Below are 19,721 nucleotides of genomic sequence, written 5' to 3'. Positions count from 1 at the left end.
GGCCACCGTATAATGAGTGTCCTCCAGATCATGGCAGACCGTCTCAGAGTACTGTTTATGCAGCTTAATTACCACCTCAAATGTGAAAAAAATCAGCCCTTTAGAATAATAGCTGTAGTACAAATAAACATTTGGGCTTTTCACACTGGAAGAGGGCTCTTTTCTTAGGTTTTTCATTTTGTAATTGATGCTTTTAAAGTGCTTTAAAAGGTAATATTTTGACCATCATTTTAACTGCAGAAGTGAAACTGTTCATTAAAACATACCCATGCCAGCGACTTATGACTGCAGGAAGAGAAAGCATGAGCACTGAGTTGTCACTATGAACATCTCTCTATCAGTGAGGGGCCATGAGAGCTGGTCCTGCACCGAGGTACTTGGCTGGCGTGCTATGGCCAAGGCAGGAAGGAAATTGCGGAATTCCACGAAGGGGAAAGGCTGCCATGACAAGTCTCTGTGTTATCATGCCCATAAAGCTGGAGCAGAGCAGATGCTGCTGTGGCGCTTCCAGAGCGGCAGTGGTCTGGTGTCCAGCATCTTCCAGCCCAGGTCTGATGAGGGACAGTACAGCCAGGGTTAGGCTGGCATCAGACTCTGGTTCAGGAGGCACCAGTTATGGCAAGTCCCATTGCTCAGGCTTCCACCCTTGTGGTTTGAGGTGCCCAGAAGTGACTCCAGGAGGAGTGTTTCAGGGACCCTGAGGTCCTGCCTGGCATCCAGAGGTTCTGTCTGGAGGTGGCCTGTCCAGAGGGCCAAGCTGGACTGTTGTGAGTCTAGAGCTGCTCCTGCCTCTGGGCCTCCTCATTGCCCAGTCCTCTCCTGGGAAGGCTTTCCCCACCTCCTCGGGTCTTTGTTGAGATGTCACCTTCCTAGTAAGGGCTTCTCTGATTATTTGAGTTTGTACCACTCCCATCTTCCTTCCCTGCTGTATTTTTCTCACAGTTATTTATCACCACTTGACACACGGTGGATTTTACCTGGCTTTTGTTTTTTGGGGGGAGTCTGTCTGCTCCCACTAGAATGTGGGCTTCTTGAGGGCATGGGCTCAGTTTTGTTTTTTGCTGTATCTTCAGTGCCTAGAACAGTGCATGGCACATAGTAGGTGCTCAGTGAATATTTGTTGATGAAGTGGATAAAACAGTGTGGTCTTGAGGGTACTGCATTTACCTTAAATCACTGAAGCTGCTATGAAGTACTGGTGGTGGCCCTGCCGTTTCTCATAAAGCATGTGGTGGAAAAGCAGGTATGTGTGTATGTCTGTCTGTATTACATCATCTGTTATTGCCATTTCAAAAATGTGGAGTTCATTCTACACTTCACTTGGATGTTGATTTCAGAATGACTGGTTTTTCCTTCTGACTCATAAAGGCTGCTGAATCTGAATTTTGAATCTGAAACATTAGGGGAAAGTGGAATTTTGAAACGCGTGATGCATGATTAGCTATTATTATATTTCATATTCTGTATGTGAGTATTCCCCTTACTGCCACTGCAGCACATCTAAGCCTCTGTCACCCTCCCCTGGACCTGCTGCAGCCCTCTGACCGCTCCCCCCCACCCCCCCAGCACCCTCTCCCAGCCCCTCCCCAACCCACGCTCCGGCTTCACAGCACTCATCCACTTCTGCCATGGCTGCCCTCACAGCTTTACTCTGCTAGTTCTGTAAATGATATTGGGTCTGTCACCGTGTTGGGATGTAGCTTCCTAGGGGTAGGGACCATGTCTGCCTTACAGCCAAGTTCCTGGACCTTCGCTAGCACAGCGGCCATGTTTGTTGAGTAACTGGGTTAAAAATGTAGTTAATTTACCTTTTTTAAGAAACACTGATGAGCAAAATGAGTGCATATATTTTTATGACATAACAGAAAAGCATGGCTTTGGAGAATAAGGTGTACTTTACCGAAGTCACTCCACATCTAGTCACTCCAGAGCTGTCTGCGCTAGTGAGTTAAAGGTCTTGGCGCTCCCCTTGACCCTCCTGGGACTGTGCGCACTGCGCTGCGGGATGCGCTATAAGCTGTGGCAAACAGCAAAATGTGCCTGCTGTGTGGGGGGGGATGAAGGGGCAGAGAGGTTCCTGGGGGCAGTGGCGGAGTCCTGGGCATTTGAGGTGGAGGGGGATGGTGGTTGTGTTCTGGGGGTGAGGCCGGCAGGTGTATGTGTCTAGACATACAACATCCTCTCCCTGCCCCCTGGGTCATGTTTCCACCTGCCGGCGTCTCCAGAGCACACACTCTGTTTCTCTCCTCTGACTGTAGTCAAGCCTTTTACTTCAGTGCCCACCAAACTGAAGCGGGCATGGTTTAGCTCAGGCTCCAGAACATTCTGCACCTGTCCAGAGCATGCTGACAGTTTCAGCCAGCTGCCAATGACAAAGAAAGACGGCTTACTAGTTTACGTTAATTTATACTAAGGTGGCGTGTATCCCTTAAAGAGAGGCCTATCAGCTGCCTTCAAACCTCTCATTGAAGTTGTGCTTTTGGGCTGGACGTACTTGCCAGGCATCTTGTAAAGGTAAGAGTTGGCATCAGATGCATTAATGTTTACAGGTGGGAAAATCCTGTGCTCCAACCTTTACTGAGTGACAGGTTCTGGGAAGTATACAGGTGGCCTGGGCATTTTCCGTGGCGCTTATCATGGACGGGTGTCAGGGAGGAGGTGAGCAGGTTTTATCCAGCACGATGTTCTACCTCCTACCTTGTCATTGCCCAGCCAGATGCTGCTCGGTGTCATAGGTTTGGAGGCAGGTCCAGCTCTGTTGAGACAGCATGTTGATTTTCAGCGCACCTCGTGGTTGATTTCTGCATGTCCACCAGAAATGGGCAGAGTTGCGAGCCGAGGGCTGCCGCCTGGTTGGTACCTGTGTGTGGGGTCGGCCCAGCTGAGGTCAGGAGCAAACCTGTATTTTTTAAGGGACAGTGCTCTCCTTTGAGGACCTGTTTTGGAGACCTTTTTTTTTTTTTTTTTTTAAATAACCATAGAAACTAGTTTGATGAAAAGGAAAGAAAGCTCTCAGAAACATGTACTTGTCAACCAGTGTTTCATTAGACTTACCTTTCACTGTCTTTGGAGACCACTCTCCGTGGGCTGGACGTGTGTTCAGTTATCGTTATGGAAGTTGGAGCTGAAGACCGCTTTCCTCGGTAAGTATTTCTGAAGCCAGCATAAGCATTCTTCACTGTGCTGGGCCTTCCCAGGGTGTTTGACATCAGGGTCATCTGTCCCTGGAGTAGCCAGTTTGATAGTGGCTGTCACGCCAGGTCTTGCTTTCCGTGGCTGTGGATGCCTGCTGCCTGCAGGCCCTGCCTCCTCATCCTTGCTGCTCTTGGCTGTCACTTCCAGCACCTCCCCTCCTAGAGTTGAGCTTCTGCCCTCCGTGAAGAAGCAGTGGGTTGTCCCTCGGCTGTGCCGGAAACCTTCATGTGCCACATACGTTGGCGCCTTTGCTAGAATTGTCATTGGGTCCAGAAGCATGTCTATGTAAAATTACATTTTTCCAGGTCCATGAGTCAACTCATCATGTTTTGCTATTTAAAAACTTCATGTTTGAGATTTCATTCAGTAGTTCACTTGTCAGTTTTGAATTAAAAGCAACATTTGCCACTGTTCTGTGCATCTCCGGTTGTCTCCTTGAGCCTCACTTGGCAGGAGGCTGGGCGCACAGGTGGACTTAGATGAGGTCGGTAAACAGGCCCACACTTGGTGGGACAGGTGCGGTGGGGGTGGGGCACGACACAGACAGGCGGTGCTCTCCCCTCCCCTATCCCTTTGGGCAGCGATGGCCTCCAGTGGGCCTGCGACCAGGCCAGTTGGAAGCAGTGCTGTAGTGCCTGGGACGGTGCTCTGTGAAGTGCTGGCTCTTTCTGCTTGCCCTCTCTTGTGTGTGTCCCTCTGGGTCACACAGTCCTGCTGCTCCTCAGTCCCAGGCCTGAGGGTCTGCACTCGGAATGACCCTGCAGGACCAGGGAGTGCTTACCCCTTGGCTGTGTCTGGGAACTCTGTGAGGTTCTCAGTGCTCCCTGGGCACAGCTCTCGGTCATCGTGCAGCTGGTCTGGCTGGTGAGGACAGTCCAGGCCTATCTTGATGGGCCTCAGCCTGGTGACTGTGACCTCTTCCCCACTTACCACTGCCTTCGAGGACAGAAAGTTCCAGCTAATCTCCATGGAAGTTATTGAATTTGATTACACAGAGCACAGGCTCTGGATGCGCAGGCGCAGCATCCATGGCACACGGGCCCAGCCGCTCCGTGGCATGTGGGATCTTCCCGGACCAGGGCACGAACCCGTGTTCCCTGCATCAGCAGGCGGACTCTCAACCACTGTGCCACCAGGGAAGCCCTTAAATTTATAATATTAAGTGTTCAATTGTCTTCAGTCTGCTTTTATGTTACCATGTTGATATACTTCTTATCGCCTTGTGTATTGTTGCAGACTCATGATTTTTCCCAGTTTCAGCTCATTCTGATTAACTGTACTTATGTTTGCAGGGTCACAACATGGCCAGTAACGCCCCTACAGGCTAGCTTTCCTGCCTTTTCCTCCTACCACAGACAGCTTCCTTTTCAGATGTAGCAAGGGATTCCAGGCCCATGTTGATTGTCTTATTCCTGTTCCAAGATGTGGAGTCAAGTGCTCTCCTGGATTCTTTTTTTTTTTTTTTTTTTTTTAATATCTTTAGTACTCAATTGTACCTTTTTTTAAAATGAGTAACGGGTTTTTTTTTGTTCTTTTTTGTTTTTTGTTTTTGGCTGCGTTGGGCCTTCATTGCTGCGTGCAGACTTTCTCTAGTTGCGGTGAGCAGGGGCTACTCTTAGTTGTGCGCAAGCTTCTCATTGTGATGGCTTCTCTTGTCGCGGAGCACGGACTCTAGGCCTGCGGACTCAGTAATTGTGGCTCACGGGCTCTAGAGCACAGGCTCAGTAGTTGTGGCGCACAGGTTTAGTTGCTCTGTGGCATGTGGGATCTTCCTGGAGCAGGGCTTGAACCCGTATCCCCTGCATTGGCAGGTGGATTCTTAACCACTGTGCCACCAGGGAAGTCCTCTCCTGGATTCTTTTAATGGGCAGTACTATTAGAAACAAATCTGCGTGCTCCACGTTTATTTCATATTGTTCTGCAACAGTCTGGTGATGAGTAGGCTAATGATGTCACTGCTAGAACAATTTAGGCTCAGACTGGAAAAGAGATTTTTTTTAATGGTTGTGGGCACAACTTTTATGTATTTCCAATTTAACTTTGACACTATCCTTTCTTAATGTCCATCTGAATATTTAACTGTATATCTATCCACTTGTCTTTAGTACTTTTATGTATCTCATTGACAACTGTTGTGTTGTCGCTTTGTTGGCAAATTGCCATATTGCTTTCCAGAAACGTTTTAACAGCAACACGGGTTTTTGGTGCCAGCCACAGTTGTATGAGTATACTTGCTTTATCACAGTCTTGCCAGCATTTGGTATCTCTGTGTGTTGCACACGTACTTAATCATAATTCTTATCTATTAATTCACCCCGCCACCCTCCTCCCGTAATTAAAAATGTACAGCACTATCTCTGATGCTTTAACTTTCTTTGAATACAACGCACATTTTCGGCTCTTAGTTACTTGAGTTTTTTTTTTTTAAACATCTTTATTGGAGTATAATTGCTTTTCAATGGTGTGTTGGTTTCTGCTTTATAACAAAGTGAATCAGCTATACATATACATATATCCCCATTATCTCTTCCCTCTTGCGTCTCCCTCCCACCCCTCTAGGTGGTCACAAAGCACGGAGCTGATCTCCCTGTGCTATGCGGCTGATTCCCACTAGCTATCGGTTTTATATTTGGTAGTGTATATATGTCCATGCCACCCTCTCACTTTGTCCCAGCTTACCGTTCCCCCTCCCCGTGTCCTCAAGTTCATTCTCTAGTAGGTTTGCGTCTTTATTCCCGTCCTGCCCCTAGGTTCTTCATGAACCTTTTTTTTAAGATTCCATATATATGTGTTAGCATACAGTATTTGTTTTTCTCTTTCTGACTTACTTCACTCCATATGAAAGATTCTAGGTCCATCCACCTCACTACAAATAAGTCAATTTCGGTTTTATTTATGGTTGAGTAATATTCCATTGTATATATGTGCCGCATCTTCTTTATCCATCCGTCGATCGACGCTTAGGTTGCTTCCATGTCCTGGCTATTGTAAATAGAGCTGCAATGAACATTGTGGTACATGACTCTTTTTTTTTTTTTTTTTTTTTTTTTGAGGTACGCGGGCCTCTCACTGTTGTGGCCTCTCCCGTTGCGGAGCACAGGCTCCGGACGTGCAGGCTCAGCGGCCATGGCTCACAAGCCTAGCCGCTCTGCGGCATGTGAGATCTTCCCAGACCCGGGCATGAACCTGTGTCCCCTGCATCGGCAGGCGGACTCCCAACCACTGCGCCACCAGGGAAGCCCGTGCATGACTCTTTTTGAACCATGGTTTTCTCAGGGTATATACCCAGTAGTGGGATTGCTGGGTTGTATGGTAGTTCTATTTTTAGTTTTTTAAGGAACCTCCATACTGTTCTCCATAGTGGCTGTATCAATCTACATTCCCACCAACAGTGCAAGAGGGTTCCCTTTTCTCCACACGCTCTCCAGCATTTATTGTTTGTAGATTTTTTGATGATGGCCATTCTGACTGGTGTGAGATGATATCTCTGTGTAGTTTTGATTTGAATTTCTCTAATGATTAATGATGTTGAGCATTCTTTTATGTGTTTGTTGGCAATCTGTATATCTTTGGAGAAGTGTCTATTTAGGTCTTATGGCCATTTTTGGATTGGGTTGTTTGTTTTTTTGATATTGAGCTGCATGAGCTGCTTGTAAATTTTGGAGATTAATCCTTTGTCAGTTGCTTCATTTGCAAATATTTTCTCCCATTCTGAGGGTTGTCTTAGTTCCTCTTGTTTATGGCTTCCTTTGCTGTGCAAAAGATTTTAAGTTTCATTAGGTCCCATTTGTTTATTTTTGTTTTAATTTCCATTTCTCTAGGAGGGAGGTGGGTCAAAAAGGATCTTGCTGTGATTTATGTCATAGAGTGTTCTGCCTATGTTTTCCTCTAAGAGTTTGATAGTGTCTGGTCTTACGTTTAGGTCTTTAATCCATTTTGAGTTTATTTTTGTGTATGGTGTTAGGGAGTGTTCTAATTTCATTCTTTTACCTGTAGCTGTCCAGTTTTCCCAGCACCACTTATTGAAGAGGCTGTCTTTTCTCCATTGTATATTCTTGCCTCCTTTATCAAAGATAAGGTGACCACATGTGCGTGAGTTTATCTCTGGGCTTTCTATCCTGTTCCATTGATCTGTATTTCTGTTTTTGTGCCAGTACCATACTGTCTTGATTACTGTAGCTTTGTAGTATAGTCTGAAGTCAGGGAGCCTGATTCCTCCAGCTCCGTTTTTCTTTCTCAAGATTGCTTTGGCTATTCGGGGTCTTTTGTGTTTCCACACAAATTGTGAAATTTTTTGTTCTAGTTCTGTGAAAAATGCCATTGGTAGTTTGATAAGGATTGCATTGAATCTGTAGATTGCTTTGGGTAGTATAGTCATTTTCCCAATGTTGATTCTTCCAATCCAAGAACATGGTATATCTCTCCATCTAGTTACTTGAGTTTTTTTGGTGCCTAATCCTTTGTGCATTTCTTCGTTAAAAAAAGTCTTTAGGATTTACAGATTTGAATGAGATCTTATATATAAATTAATGTAGTCATATATGATATAGCTATTTTTATAAGTTTATTGAGATGTAATTCATATACCATACAATTCACCCATTTAAAGTGTATTTCAGTGGCTTTTAGTATATTCATGAGGTTGTATATCCCCATCCAGTTCCAGGACATCCTCATCATTCCAAAAACAAACCCATTAGCAGTCACTCCCCATTCTCCCCTCCAGCCCCTGACAACCACTAATTTTTCTTCCTCTATAGATTTGCCTATTCTGGACGTTTCAGATAAATGGAATCATACAGTATGGGGCTTTTGTGTCTGGCCTTTTTCACATAGCATAATGTTTTGCATGTTCATCTGTTTTTTAGAATATATCAGTATTTCCTTTTTATGGCTGAATATTCAATTTTATAGCTAGATTACATTTTGTTTATCCATTTATCCGTTGATGGTCATTTGCGTTGTTTCCACCTTTTAGTTGTTATGTATAATGCTGCTGTGAACATGCTTGTACAAGATTTGTGTGGACCTATGTTTTCATTTCTAGGAGTGGAATTGCAGGGTTATGTGATACCTGTTTCCTTTTGAGGAACTGTTGTAATGTTTTTCAACGTGGTTGCACAATTTGACATCCCTACCACCAATATGATGGTTCCAATTTCTCTACGTCTCCATCAGCACTTGTTATTATCTTTTTGATTCTAGCCATTCTGGTATGTGTGAAATGGAGTCCCATTGTGGCTTTGATTTGCATTTCCATAGTAACTAATGGTGTTGAGCATCTTTTCATGTACTTATTGGCCATTTGTATGTCTTTTTTGGAGAAATGTTTATTCAGATTTGTTGCCTTTTTTTTTTTATTCTGTATGTGGGCCTCTCACTGTTGTGGCCTCTCCCGTCACGGAGAACAGGCTCCGGACGCGCAGGCTCAACGGCCATGGCTCACGGGCCCAGCCGCTCCGCGGCATGTGGGATCTTCTGGGACCAGGGCACGAACCCGCGTCCCCTGCATCGGCAGGCGGACTCCCAACCACTGCGCCACCAGGGAAGCCCTTGTTGCCTATTTTTTAACTGTGTGGTTTTTTTTTTTTAATTTAGTTTTAAGAGTTCTTTATATAGTCTGAATACAAGTCCCTTATCAGATACATGATTTGCAAATATTTTCTCCTATAATTGGGTTGTCCTTTCACTTTTTTGGTGGTGCCTTTGAAGAGCAAAAGTTTTTAAATTTTGATGAAATCCCTTTGATCTGTTTTTTTCTTTTGTTCCTGTGCTTTCGGTTTCATATCTAAGAAACCATTGCCAAGTTCATAAAGATTTACTCCTATATTTTCTTCTGAGAGTTTTCTAGTTTTATTTCTTACATTAGTTTTATTACTTACATTTTACATTTCTTTATTTCTTAAATTTTGTTGTGGGAAAGGCATCCAACTTCATTCTTCTGCATGTAGATATCCAGTTGTCCCAGCATCATTTGTTGAAAAGACTGTTCTTTCCCATTGAAGGGTCTTGGCACTCTTGTCAAAAATCGATTGGCCGTAGACATACGGGTTTATTCCTGGACTCTGTTCCAGTCACCCATGTGTGTATCCTTATGCCAATACCTCATTGTCTTCTTCTTTCTTTCTTTCTTTCTTTCTTTCTTTCTTTCTTTCTTTCTTTCTTTCTTTCTTTCTTTCTTTCTTTCTTTCTTTCTTTCTTTCTTTCTTTCTTTCTTTCTTTCTTTCTTTCTTTCTTTCTTTCTTTCTTTCTTTCTTTCTTTCTTTTCTCCCTTCCTTCCTTCCTTCCTTTCCTTCCTTCCCTTCCTTCCTTCCTTCCTTCCTTCCTTCCTTCCTTCCTTCCTTCCTTCCTTTCCTTTCCTTTCCTTTCCTTTCCCTTTCTTTCTTTCTTTCTTTCTTTCTTTCTTTCTTTCTTTCTTTCTTTCTTTCTTTCTTTCTTCCTATCTATCTGTTTATCTATCTATTTATGGCTGCGTTGGGTCTTCGTTGCTGCACGGCCTTTCTCTGGTTGTGGCAAGCAGGGGCTACTCTTCGTTGCTGTGTGCGGACTTCTCATTGCGGTGGCTTCTCTTGTTGCGGAGCACAGGCTCTAGGCACGTGGGCTTCAGTAGTTGTGGCGTGCAGGCTCAGTAGTTGTGGTGAACCGGCTTAGTTGCTCTGTGACATGTGGGATCTTCCCGGACCAGGGCTTAAACCCGTGTCCCCTGTGTTGGCAGGCATATTCTTAACCACTGCACCACCAGGGAAGACCTGCACTGTCTTGATTATTATAGCTTTGTAATGAATTTGGAAATTAGGTAGTGTGAGTCCTCCAGTGTTCTTTTTTGAGATTGTTTGGCTATTCTGGGTTCCTTGAATTTCCATATGAAGTTTAGGATCATCTTGGCGATTTCTGCAAGGAAGCCAGCTTCTTTTAATAGCGATTGCCTTGAAAAATTTTAAAAACTTGTTAGGTTTTTGAATTTGTTTAAATAACTAAAAAACATATAATTCTTTAATTTGTTTAGAGGTAAGTTTGGTGTGTAGTGAGCAGTTGGGCTCTAAATCAGTTATTTTTCAAATTGTTAAGCAGTTATTCCACTACTGTCTTTTTTTTGAGCAGCTTATTTCTTATCAACTGTAACTTTTACGTGTAGTTGGCAATTCTTGGGCTCTTCTTTCCACTAAGTTATACTTCTGTGTTCCAGGACTGCTAGGTTAAAATTCTATTTAGTTGTGGGATATAGTTATTTATTTATTTGTTTGTTTGTTTGTTTGTTTCTGCTTTGGATCTTCGTTGCCACGTGTAGACTTTCTCTAGTTGCGGTGAGCGGGGGCTACTCTTTGTTGCGATACGTGGGCTTGTCATTGCAGTGGCTTCTCTTGCTGTGGAGCACGGGCTCTAGGTGTGTGGGCTTCAGTAGCTGTGGCTCGCCTGCTCAGTAGTTGCTGCTCACAGGCTCTAGAGCGCAGGCTCAGTAGTTGTGGCACATGGCCTTAGTTGCTCTGTGGTATATGGGATCTTCTCGGACCAGGGATTGAAGCCGTGTCCCCTGCATTGGCAGGCGGATTCTTAACCACTGCGCCCCCAGGGAAGTCCGGGATGCGGTCTTAAGCTAGTCTGTTTGTTCAAACCCCGAGTGCCTTCTGTGTGTCTAGCCTTATATCAAATGTGAGTGGGTGAGCAGGGGAGGGGTTCTGGGATGGGAGACACCGTGGTCACAGGGTTGGACCAGCTTTCTCTGTGGACAGGGCCACAGATGATGTTTAGGCCAGGCAGTGTGATGGGAAGGCCAGCTGGCCATGGCTGGGTGGGGGGTGGGGGAGGCGTTGGAGACTTACGCAGTACTGAGGGAGAGGGTGAGGGCATGTAGGTTCTGGGTGGTGGGGTCCATGGGCACGCAGGACAGGGCAGGGTGGGATTTGAGCGGGGAAGGGACTTGGGAGAGGAGGGCAGTGGCCTGAACTGCATGGCAGAACATCAGATGGCCTGCCCTGTGCTTGGTGGTGTTTCAACGATGTCAACACTTTAGTTCATACGTTTAGGAAGGGTGAGCCACTTTGAATCTTACCTCTTTTTTCCTGTGTCCACCAGTATGACACCGTTCCTATTCAGTCCAGCGTGGTATTATGTTCCTGCCCGTCCCCATCAATGGTGAGGACCCAGACTGAGTCCAGCACGGCCCCTGGCATTCCCAGCTGTGGTAGCAGGCAGGGCCCCACCATGGACAGCACCACGGCCGAATCCCGGCCAAGCGCCAACTCGCTGCAACACGCCACACAGCCGCCACCACAGCCTCGGAAGAAACGGCCAGAAGACTTTAAATTTGGGAAAATTCTTGGTGAAGGCTCTTTTTCAACAGTGAGTACAGGCTGCTGCTGTTTGTTGAATGAGGGTGTTTTCCTTGGGAGTACTGGCCTTTCTCGGGACTTGGAGCTGGGGGACTAAGACACCACAGTGGTGTTCTACCCCAGAGGAGGGTCTCAGGCCCTTGGGGATTCCTCTCCTGTTGTGAAGGTGACTTGGGGCTGGCCACCACCAGGCAGATCATGTGGTTTAAATATCTAGCTCATGATTTTGTAGGGGAAAGCTTTAAAGGGCATTTCATGATCTTACTTTTAATTTTCTCAAAAAATGCAGTTAGATTGTATTCTAAGTTACATTTCATATCATTGTGTCCTGTTAGCAAGGCCCTGAGAAGCTTTCCTGTTCCTTAGATTAAACATTAGTGTTGATGTATCTCTTCATAGTTTTGGGGAAACATTTAATGACCTTTGTTATTTCTCTGTTATTTTTAAAATATAAAACAGTACACCACTGATATTTGCTAGAGTTGTAGCCCAAGACCTGCTAGCTTCCAGATTTTTGTGTCCTCAGTTTCATGGGCAGAATTACTGTCACAGCACTGTCAAGTCACACTCAGGGTAATTCTTTTTGTTACCTGAGGGAGTTTTACCTATCTTGTGGTATTTTTCCTCTTAAAGCAAAGATGTGAAGGTTCAGAGCTGCCCTTTGCTGAGTTGGAGGCCTCATGTGGCTGTGGCCGGGCCAGAGGCTTGCTGCAGGCTCGGGAAGGCCAGAGCCCCTGTCCCCTGGCCAGCGCGCGCAGTCTTAGTCCGTGCCTTCAGAAGAGACAGATCCTTGCCACTGTGGTCTCAGCTGGGCCCAGCATGAGCTGCAGCTCCTCAGGCCAGCAGGGTTCCTGAATAATGAGACTTTCTTGCCTGGCCTTTGTGAAGAAACCTCGTGTGAAATTTGTTTTCCTTTTCTTTTTTTCCATTTATGAAATATTTCAAAATACAAAGAACATGACATACTGGTGCTCACCCATGTTCCCAACATCGTTTTGTTTTGTTTTGTTTTGTTTTCGGGTATGCGGGCCTCTCACTGACGTGGCCTCTCCCATTGCGGAGCACAGGCTCTGGACGCGCAGGCTCAGCGGCCATGGCTCACGGGCCCAGCCGCTCCACGGCACGTGGGATCTTCCCAGACTGGGGCACGAACCCGTGTCCCCTGCATCGGCAGGCGGACTCTTAACCACTTCGCCACCAGGGAAGCCCCCAATATTGTTTTAAGTGTTAACTTTTGCTCCTTTTACATTTTTAATTTAGATTTTTTTATTGGCAGTTTTTAAGTTAATGAAAAGAATTGGGCCCTCATGATAAAAACCTTCAACTTTGAGGATAATCCCCAGTAGGTCTGGTACTCACAGGTCCTTTCAGAAAGAAAAAACTATTTTGAAAAGAACCTTGGGTGTTCTGCACAGTTACTGACATGAGTCCAGTAAAAGAAGAAGCGTTCTCTCTCCTTTTCTCAGCTGTACTTCATTGGACATTTATATTGACTGGAAAATGAGGATGTATTTATGAAATTCCCCTGTGTCCCTGGGTTTCCACCGTGGGTAAAAGTAGGTGCCATCTGTTCTGGGTGACAGATTCCTGATGTAGAAAAGCCCCAGCTGAGATTCTTGTCATCCCTGCACCAGGGTGGTGCCCAGGAAAGTGCCGTGAGCCTGGAGCCTCCTTTCTGGTACTGTCTGGAATCCTGCAGCCTTGGGTCTCAAATTATATGTGCTACCCTCAGTTCCTTCTCACCATTCCTGAAATAGAGACAATTTAAAATGAGGTTTCCAGGGGAGGCAGCTCCCAGGCTGGATCCCCAGGCAGGACCTTCACATGATGGAGCCTGCGCTGGAGAGGGGGAAGCCTGGTCCACTGTCGCCAGCAACCTGAGGGTGATCCTGACGTCTACTGCCCCTGCAGTTGGCCCGGGCCATGTGGAGGGACATAAGGAAACTGCATAGAACATGCAGAGTTCACACAACAGAAAGATGACATAAATATCTCCTTCAGATAGGATTCCATTAAATGTTAGTACTCAGTGTTTTTCTTCCTTTTTCCTACTTAGGTAGCTAGTGCATGCTGCTGTAAAGAAATTTAGCATTACATCGGTACATAACCTAGAGAAGGCCAGCCCTTCCCCAGCCTACTCTCCTTGACTCACCAGCGCCTGAGAACAGTCCACACAGGTTCCTTCCTCCACAGAGATCTTTAAGATATTTCCACTTGAACACATATAATCCGACCTTGTTCTTCTTAAAAACTGCAGGGCTACATACAGTGCTTTTCCAGGGTCACTTCTAATGAACTTGGTGAAGGATTCCCTAACAGGATATAACTTACAACCAGGGGCCTCCAGAGGTCTTCCCGGAGGCTCCGGTATTTCCCGGGAGTCAGCAGGTTTTCATCTGCTCTTTGGTCCTCGGCTGTTCCCTGTAGGTGTCTCAGGAGAGGAATTCGCACCAGCTGGCGGTGGTGGGGACCGCCCCAGCTCACTGCCAGACTGGGCTCATCAGGCATTTGGAAGTTGTTACTCAGGTTGTGCCCAGGGTGTGTTCGTGTAGAAAGTTCTTTTCAATGTGTGTGAGGCTCCACTGGTGCTCTGTCCCCGAAGTAGAGTGTAAGACCGGGCTGTACTGTGGAGAGGGGGCGGGGGGCGGGTGTGTGTGTGACTGCACGCTGGAGGGAGGCACTCTCTGCCGGCCGCAGTTCCTGTGCCCTCAGTAGCAGGGATGGGATTTACAGCATCTGAGAGTGGCATCCAGTGAAATGCAACTATTATTTGTAAAAGCCCAAATTCAGGGTGGCCTTTTGCAATGAACATGTACTGGGGACCTATCCATAGAGTTATTTTTTGAAGAAATTCCCAGTACCCACCTTGTGGAGATATTATTATTTGCTGCTTCTTCCTACTGTTTGTGTGAGGGTTATGCTGGTCATAAGATGTTCCTGAATATATATTCCACTGCATGAGGGGGGACTATTGGCATCTGATGAGGAACCTTCTGGAAACATTTGAGAGATACATGTGTTTCCTTTAACTATTAGAACACATTAACTTAGTCATTGACACTCAGCTATGTTTGTTAGCACAGGACCAAACATATTTAAAATGTAATTTCGTGGTGGGGGCGGGGTAGCCTGTGTGGTTGGTTGCAGGGTGACTTGTGAGACTCAGTGCCCTGGTTACATTGGGTGTTTTTTTCTCTTCTTTTTCCCCCTTTTCTTCCCAAACCAGGTTGTCCTGGCCCGAGAACTGGCAACCTCAAGGGAATATGCTAGTAAGTAACTAACTCCAGCAAGCTAGGATGCTCCAGTGTCTAGGATGCAGGAACAGCGCACCTCTGGGTACGCGGCCACCTGGCTGCCCAGCCCCTGGAGGTTTCTGTGCTGATTTCAGGGGACAGGACACTGTTGGTCTTAGAGATCACAAATCTGGTGGGTGTGTTTTGTGAAAAACTTTAATTTTTATCTGTTACTTTATGAGTTGTGTCTTCAGTGTTTTCTTACCATTTCCAATTGTGGTAACTTGCTTCTCTCTTAAGTTAAAATTCTAGAGAAACGTCACATTATCAAAGAGAACAAAGTCCCGTATGTAACCAGAGAGAGAGACGTGATGTCGCGGCTGGATCACCCCTTCTTTGTTAAACTTTACTTCACATTTCAGGATGATGAAAAGCTCTGTATCCTTTGAACAGTCAAAGCCTTCTGATATCACGCCAGTGACCCCTTATCATTTTGGAACCGTGACCCCGTTTTTGTTTTCACAAGTAGCCCCTTCCCTGGAAGGGAAAAGGGTAGCTTATTCTAAATACAGACAAATTCACATCACTTTGCTTTGGGACCCCCTGGGATTGCTGACATTCACTGAAGTAGAACATTACTTCAAGGGAGATCATCACAGTCATTTTTGAGGTTTTTTGTTGGTAAGCTTCATATCTAAAGGATCATTATTTTAATGCTGTTCTTGCTAGACATTTATTTTAAAGCATGCCCTCGTTCCTTTTTAATCAGCATCCTTGCAGTATCTGTCAGGTGTCGAATCCAGTGCTCAAAGCAGGGAAGTGAGAGAGAGGAAGAAGGATCTTGGGCATCCGGGGCTCCTGGGAGGTGGGCACCTTTCTGCCCTCTTTGGCCCTGGGTTGTGGGGTTTGGTTGGAAGGAACATCTTTCTCAGGCTCAGCTGCCAGGTAGAAAGTCTAGGGAGTGACCCACAGGAGCCCAACCCTTTCTTCCTGTATCCAGGACTTGTCTTCTCAGAGACAGCCCCTCCCCAGGGCCCTCCAGCCTCCCCCCCCCACCCCTACGGATGTCTCTTATCATCCAGTGCCTGGCTCTCCAGGGCTGTGCACACTGCTTCTCCAGCTGCTACTTCTGCAGGGACGTCACACCCTGCTGATTCTTTGTTTTATTTCAGGGCATCTCATGTTCCCTGACTTCTCCTCTAATCCCTGGAGCACTTTTTTTCTTTCTTCTTTGCTCAGGGTTCAAGGAGACAGGGCACTGTGGCGGTCAGGGTGGGCCATATCTGTGTCGTCAGCTTGTCTCTGGGCCATTCATCATACAGCCAGGCCCGCCAGGTCTCCTCACTCCTCAGCCCCTCTCCTGCAGTTGTTCTTCCAAACCGGGACTCCCTCAGCCCCCGTTTGCCCAGAGACTCTGTCTTCAGTCCCAGCAGCTGCTCTTGGCTTCTTCTCAATGAGGGAGGTCGAGCTGCCAAATGGAGTTGAGAGTTTGTTCAAGTGTAAACCTCAGTCTGTGCATCTGTTCTTTTCCTTCTGCCCTTAGGTCTCCAGAGCCCCTTCCCCTCACCCCACCACCTGCAAAGCTTGGCTTCCCCATCCCACCTGGGGGTTGGGGCCTGATCTTAACCCCCTTCCCTCCCCCTCTCTGCTCTCTCCACACATATTCTTCTGGGTTAAAACTTTGCTTGATCCTGTTTCCCCTTTAACACCATTTTCTGGCTCCTTCAGCTGTCAGCTGAATGTTTCCTTTTGTTTATTGAGAAGTCCTGGTTGAGTGCCAGGTGATGGGAACATGCTGGTAAATGAGGTGAAGGCTCTGCCCTCATAGGGCTTGCATTTCTGCGCAGGAATAAGATATACACAGGTGATTAATGGCTGTGTGATAGACACTGAGGGAACAAGAGTAGTAAGGCCAGGTAGGAGTTGGTCGGTGGAGAGTTGGATCAGCTGTTTTAACTTGGTGGTCTGAGGAGATGACGTCAGCCCGAGGCCCGGGCAGAGCAGGGGCAGGTGTGCGTATGTGTGGGGGGTACAAAAAGGCTGGGCAGGGGACAGCTCCTTGGGCCTCGGAGTCCCGGCAAGAATTTTGGCTTTTCTTCTGAGTGTGGCACAGAGTCCAGGAGGAGGGTCTGGAGCAGGGTAGCCATTTGCTCTCACTCGGGCTGCTGCTGCAGGGAAGGCTCTTGTAAGTGAGCTGGGAGGATGGAGTCAAGCTGGCTCCTGGGGGTGGGGCCTCGGAGCTGGGTGCACAGTGGTCCTGTAATTGATGCATCCGTTGATCCTTGCTACTTGAGGCCTGAGTGGGCTACTGGGTGGCTGCCTGCAGAGCCTGAGAAGTCAGGTTGGTGTGCAGATTGGTGGGGGGTGGGCTGGGGTGTTGATGGGCCGGAAGGTGCCCAGCAGGGAAGAGTTCCAATGAGTGGAGAGAACAGAGTCCCAGGGGGCAATGGACCAGATGGTTTCCAGTGGAGGGTGCTGGCTGCCCTGCCAGATAGTGCCAAGTGGTCAAGTAACTGGGCCCTGACCTGACCTGTGGATTGCTTCCCATGCAAAGTGTCGTTGAGAGTGGCAGTCTGGGGGTGGGGTGGAGGGCTCAATCAAGAAAGAGAGGCAAGGAAAGGCAAACAGAGTGGGTTTTTCCCAGTGGTTTCACTGTAAAGGGGAGCAGTAAAGTGGTATAGTAGCCAAGAGCATGTGGGGCAGGAAGGGGGGTTCCTTGTTGGTTTGTTTTAGGTCTTTTAAAGTGTTTGCCTCTCCACCTGGCTTCAGCATCGCCCCATGTCCCCGTCTGCTGTCACTGCTCACGCAGCAGCCATCAGTGACCTATCTGTTCTGTATCTCACCTCTGAGGCCACCTAGACCTCTTGCTCCTTGTGCTCCATGGCACCCATTTGTGCTTCTCTTTGAGCCTGTGGGGCTCTCTGGCTGCCAGATTTCCTGGGCCCCAGGTCTGGGCTTCTTACGGGGCCTGGGGAGAATAAGTCTTCTTGGTTGGGAGGCTCCAGCAGGTCGCACACACTTGTCTTCATCTTCTCCCGAGATCATGTTCAGTAGGATCAGGCACTCAGAGGCTAGATGAGTGAGCTCGCTGTCTGATTTCAGATGGGATTGGCCAGAGTAATGCAGGTGGAGGGGACTCTAGGTCTCTATCCAGTAGTGTCTGTTGCTTTTGACATTTTAAGACAAATTTGAAAGCCTGTGGAGATTGCAAGGGCTCACTTACCTCTGACAGGAGTGAGACCTGGGGACTTCTGCTCCACTGGAAATCCTTTGTAGTATACAGTGTGTTGAAAGATAAAGGAAAGGAAACACTGCCTGAATAAAAGCCCCAGTGTGCACACACTATCCTCCTTTTAGCCGTAATTTACACATTGGGGAGAGACGGGAGCAGCTCCTCCAGCGACTACAGGGCTAAGCACACTCTCAGGACAGGTGAGGCAGAGCCTGGTGACACTCCAGCAGCCTGAAAGCAAGCAGATAGATCCGTGAGGGGCCTCCTGGGCACTGGCAGCCTCTTTGCCCTTTGGAGGTTCAGTTTGACCAGACTCAATCCCTGCTCCCCAGAGAGGGCTGAGCTCAGAGAAGCCCTCCCTCCCTCCTTAAGTGCAGTGCAGGGCTGGGCACCGCAGCCAGCCAGCCAGGGTGCCTTTCCCTCCAGCAGGGATGAAGGCTGAGGGGTTTCAGAGGCTGTTGCTCTGCTAACCTGCATTCTTCCTCCACCTCCCACCTGCCTCTCCTTGTGTGTCCTCTCTTGAAGCCTGGGGACAGGAGCAGCACACTAGACCTCAGGAAGCTGGGCTCCAGTCCTGTCCCTCCTTGGCTTTGAGACCTTGAGTCAGTTGCTTAACCTCTCTGGGCTGGGTTCCTCTGCAAAGCACAGGCATTGGGCTCAGCAGCCTCTCAGGCTCTGCCACAGGCCTGATCTGTGCTCATCGTCCCTGCAATTCACTCGCTCCCTGTGAGAGAGCAGCCTCCTCTCACTGCCCTGGGGCCTTAGCTGTGCTGAGGGAGGTAGAAATGTTCTAGGGTGTGAAATGGACCAATGAGGTCTGAAAGAGTGTTTCTGGGGAATGAGGAACATGTGTGGTCAGAGAGAACACGGGCTTGGAGCCATGATCCACAACATGTCATGTTCAAAACCTGTCGGTCACTTAGTGCCATAGCCGAGCAGAGAACTAGAAGTGTCCCTTACACAGGAAACAGGAACTCAGGGAGTGGTCAGATAAGGGGCAAAACCTGTGAAGCCAAAAGAGGCCCTGTGGCCAAGGCTGAGTCTCTCACGTGGGCTGCTGGTTTCTGGGAGACTGTGCTACTGAGTGGGGAGGCTCTGTGGCCGGTCCAGGTCCAGATCCAGGCGGGGCCCCTGCTTGCGGTTGGGTGGGCCAGAGTCTGCAGGCTGCTGGTGAGGAGGCCATGGATACCAGCCTTCCCCAAGGAGGGATCAAAGCAAGGAGAGGGGGAAGGGGCCCTGGCCGAGACCCTTTGCATTCCCTAGAAGTAAGGTTGGTTTTGGGCTTCAGCTTCCTGTTAAACATTGTTCTAGTTGGAAGGGCTTGGGAGGCCACAGTTGGGGCTCGATCACAGGCAGGTTCGAGCAGCTTCGGTTGGTGGTCTCTTTCCTCCTGGGCCGCAGCTTCAGGCATCTTCTTTGGTGGGAGATGGCAAGTGCCTTGGCAAACAGAAGCCAGATGGGACACCTTGAGCACAGGTCACCCCTTATCCCCTCAGAGCCGATGCTCAGGGCGGGTGAGGACTTGGGTCACCCTGTCCTTGGCTGCCAGGGAGTGGCAGAGTACCTGTAAATTTCCATTAAGAGGTGCAGGTGTTCGGTGCTTCCAGGAGGAAGCAGTTATATGGGATCCATTTATAGTTTCTCCTCTTAGAAAAAGGGAGAACAGAAGTAAAACAAATCACACTGCAGTGGTGTCCGAGGGAAAGATGACTGTGTTCCTCGAGTCTCTCC

General features: G+C 47.7%; 1 protein-coding gene across 1 annotated transcript in view; it reads left to right on the top strand.

Moving 5' to 3' along the window:
- Positions 1-19,721, top strand: part of PDPK1 (3-phosphoinositide dependent protein kinase 1) — a 72,459-nt gene that overhangs the window by 16,404 nt on the left and 36,334 nt on the right. Inside the window, exons 2-4 of the mRNA XM_081256836.1 lie at positions 11,269-11,535; positions 14,752-14,794; positions 15,059-15,196. Coding sequence (XP_081112962.1) covers positions 11,269-11,535; positions 14,752-14,794; positions 15,059-15,196 — 448 coding nt within the window. The remainder of the gene's footprint in view (positions 1-11,268; positions 11,536-14,751; positions 14,795-15,058; positions 15,197-19,721) is intronic.

This window comes from Mesoplodon bidens (genome assembly GCF_964165515.1).
Source record: "Mesoplodon bidens genome assembly, chromosome: 15".
NCBI lineage: Eukaryota > Metazoa > Chordata > Mammalia > Artiodactyla > Ziphiidae > Mesoplodon > Mesoplodon bidens.
The sequence above is the reverse complement of the archived record's forward strand: the minus strand, read 5'-3'. Positions and strand labels throughout refer to the sequence as shown.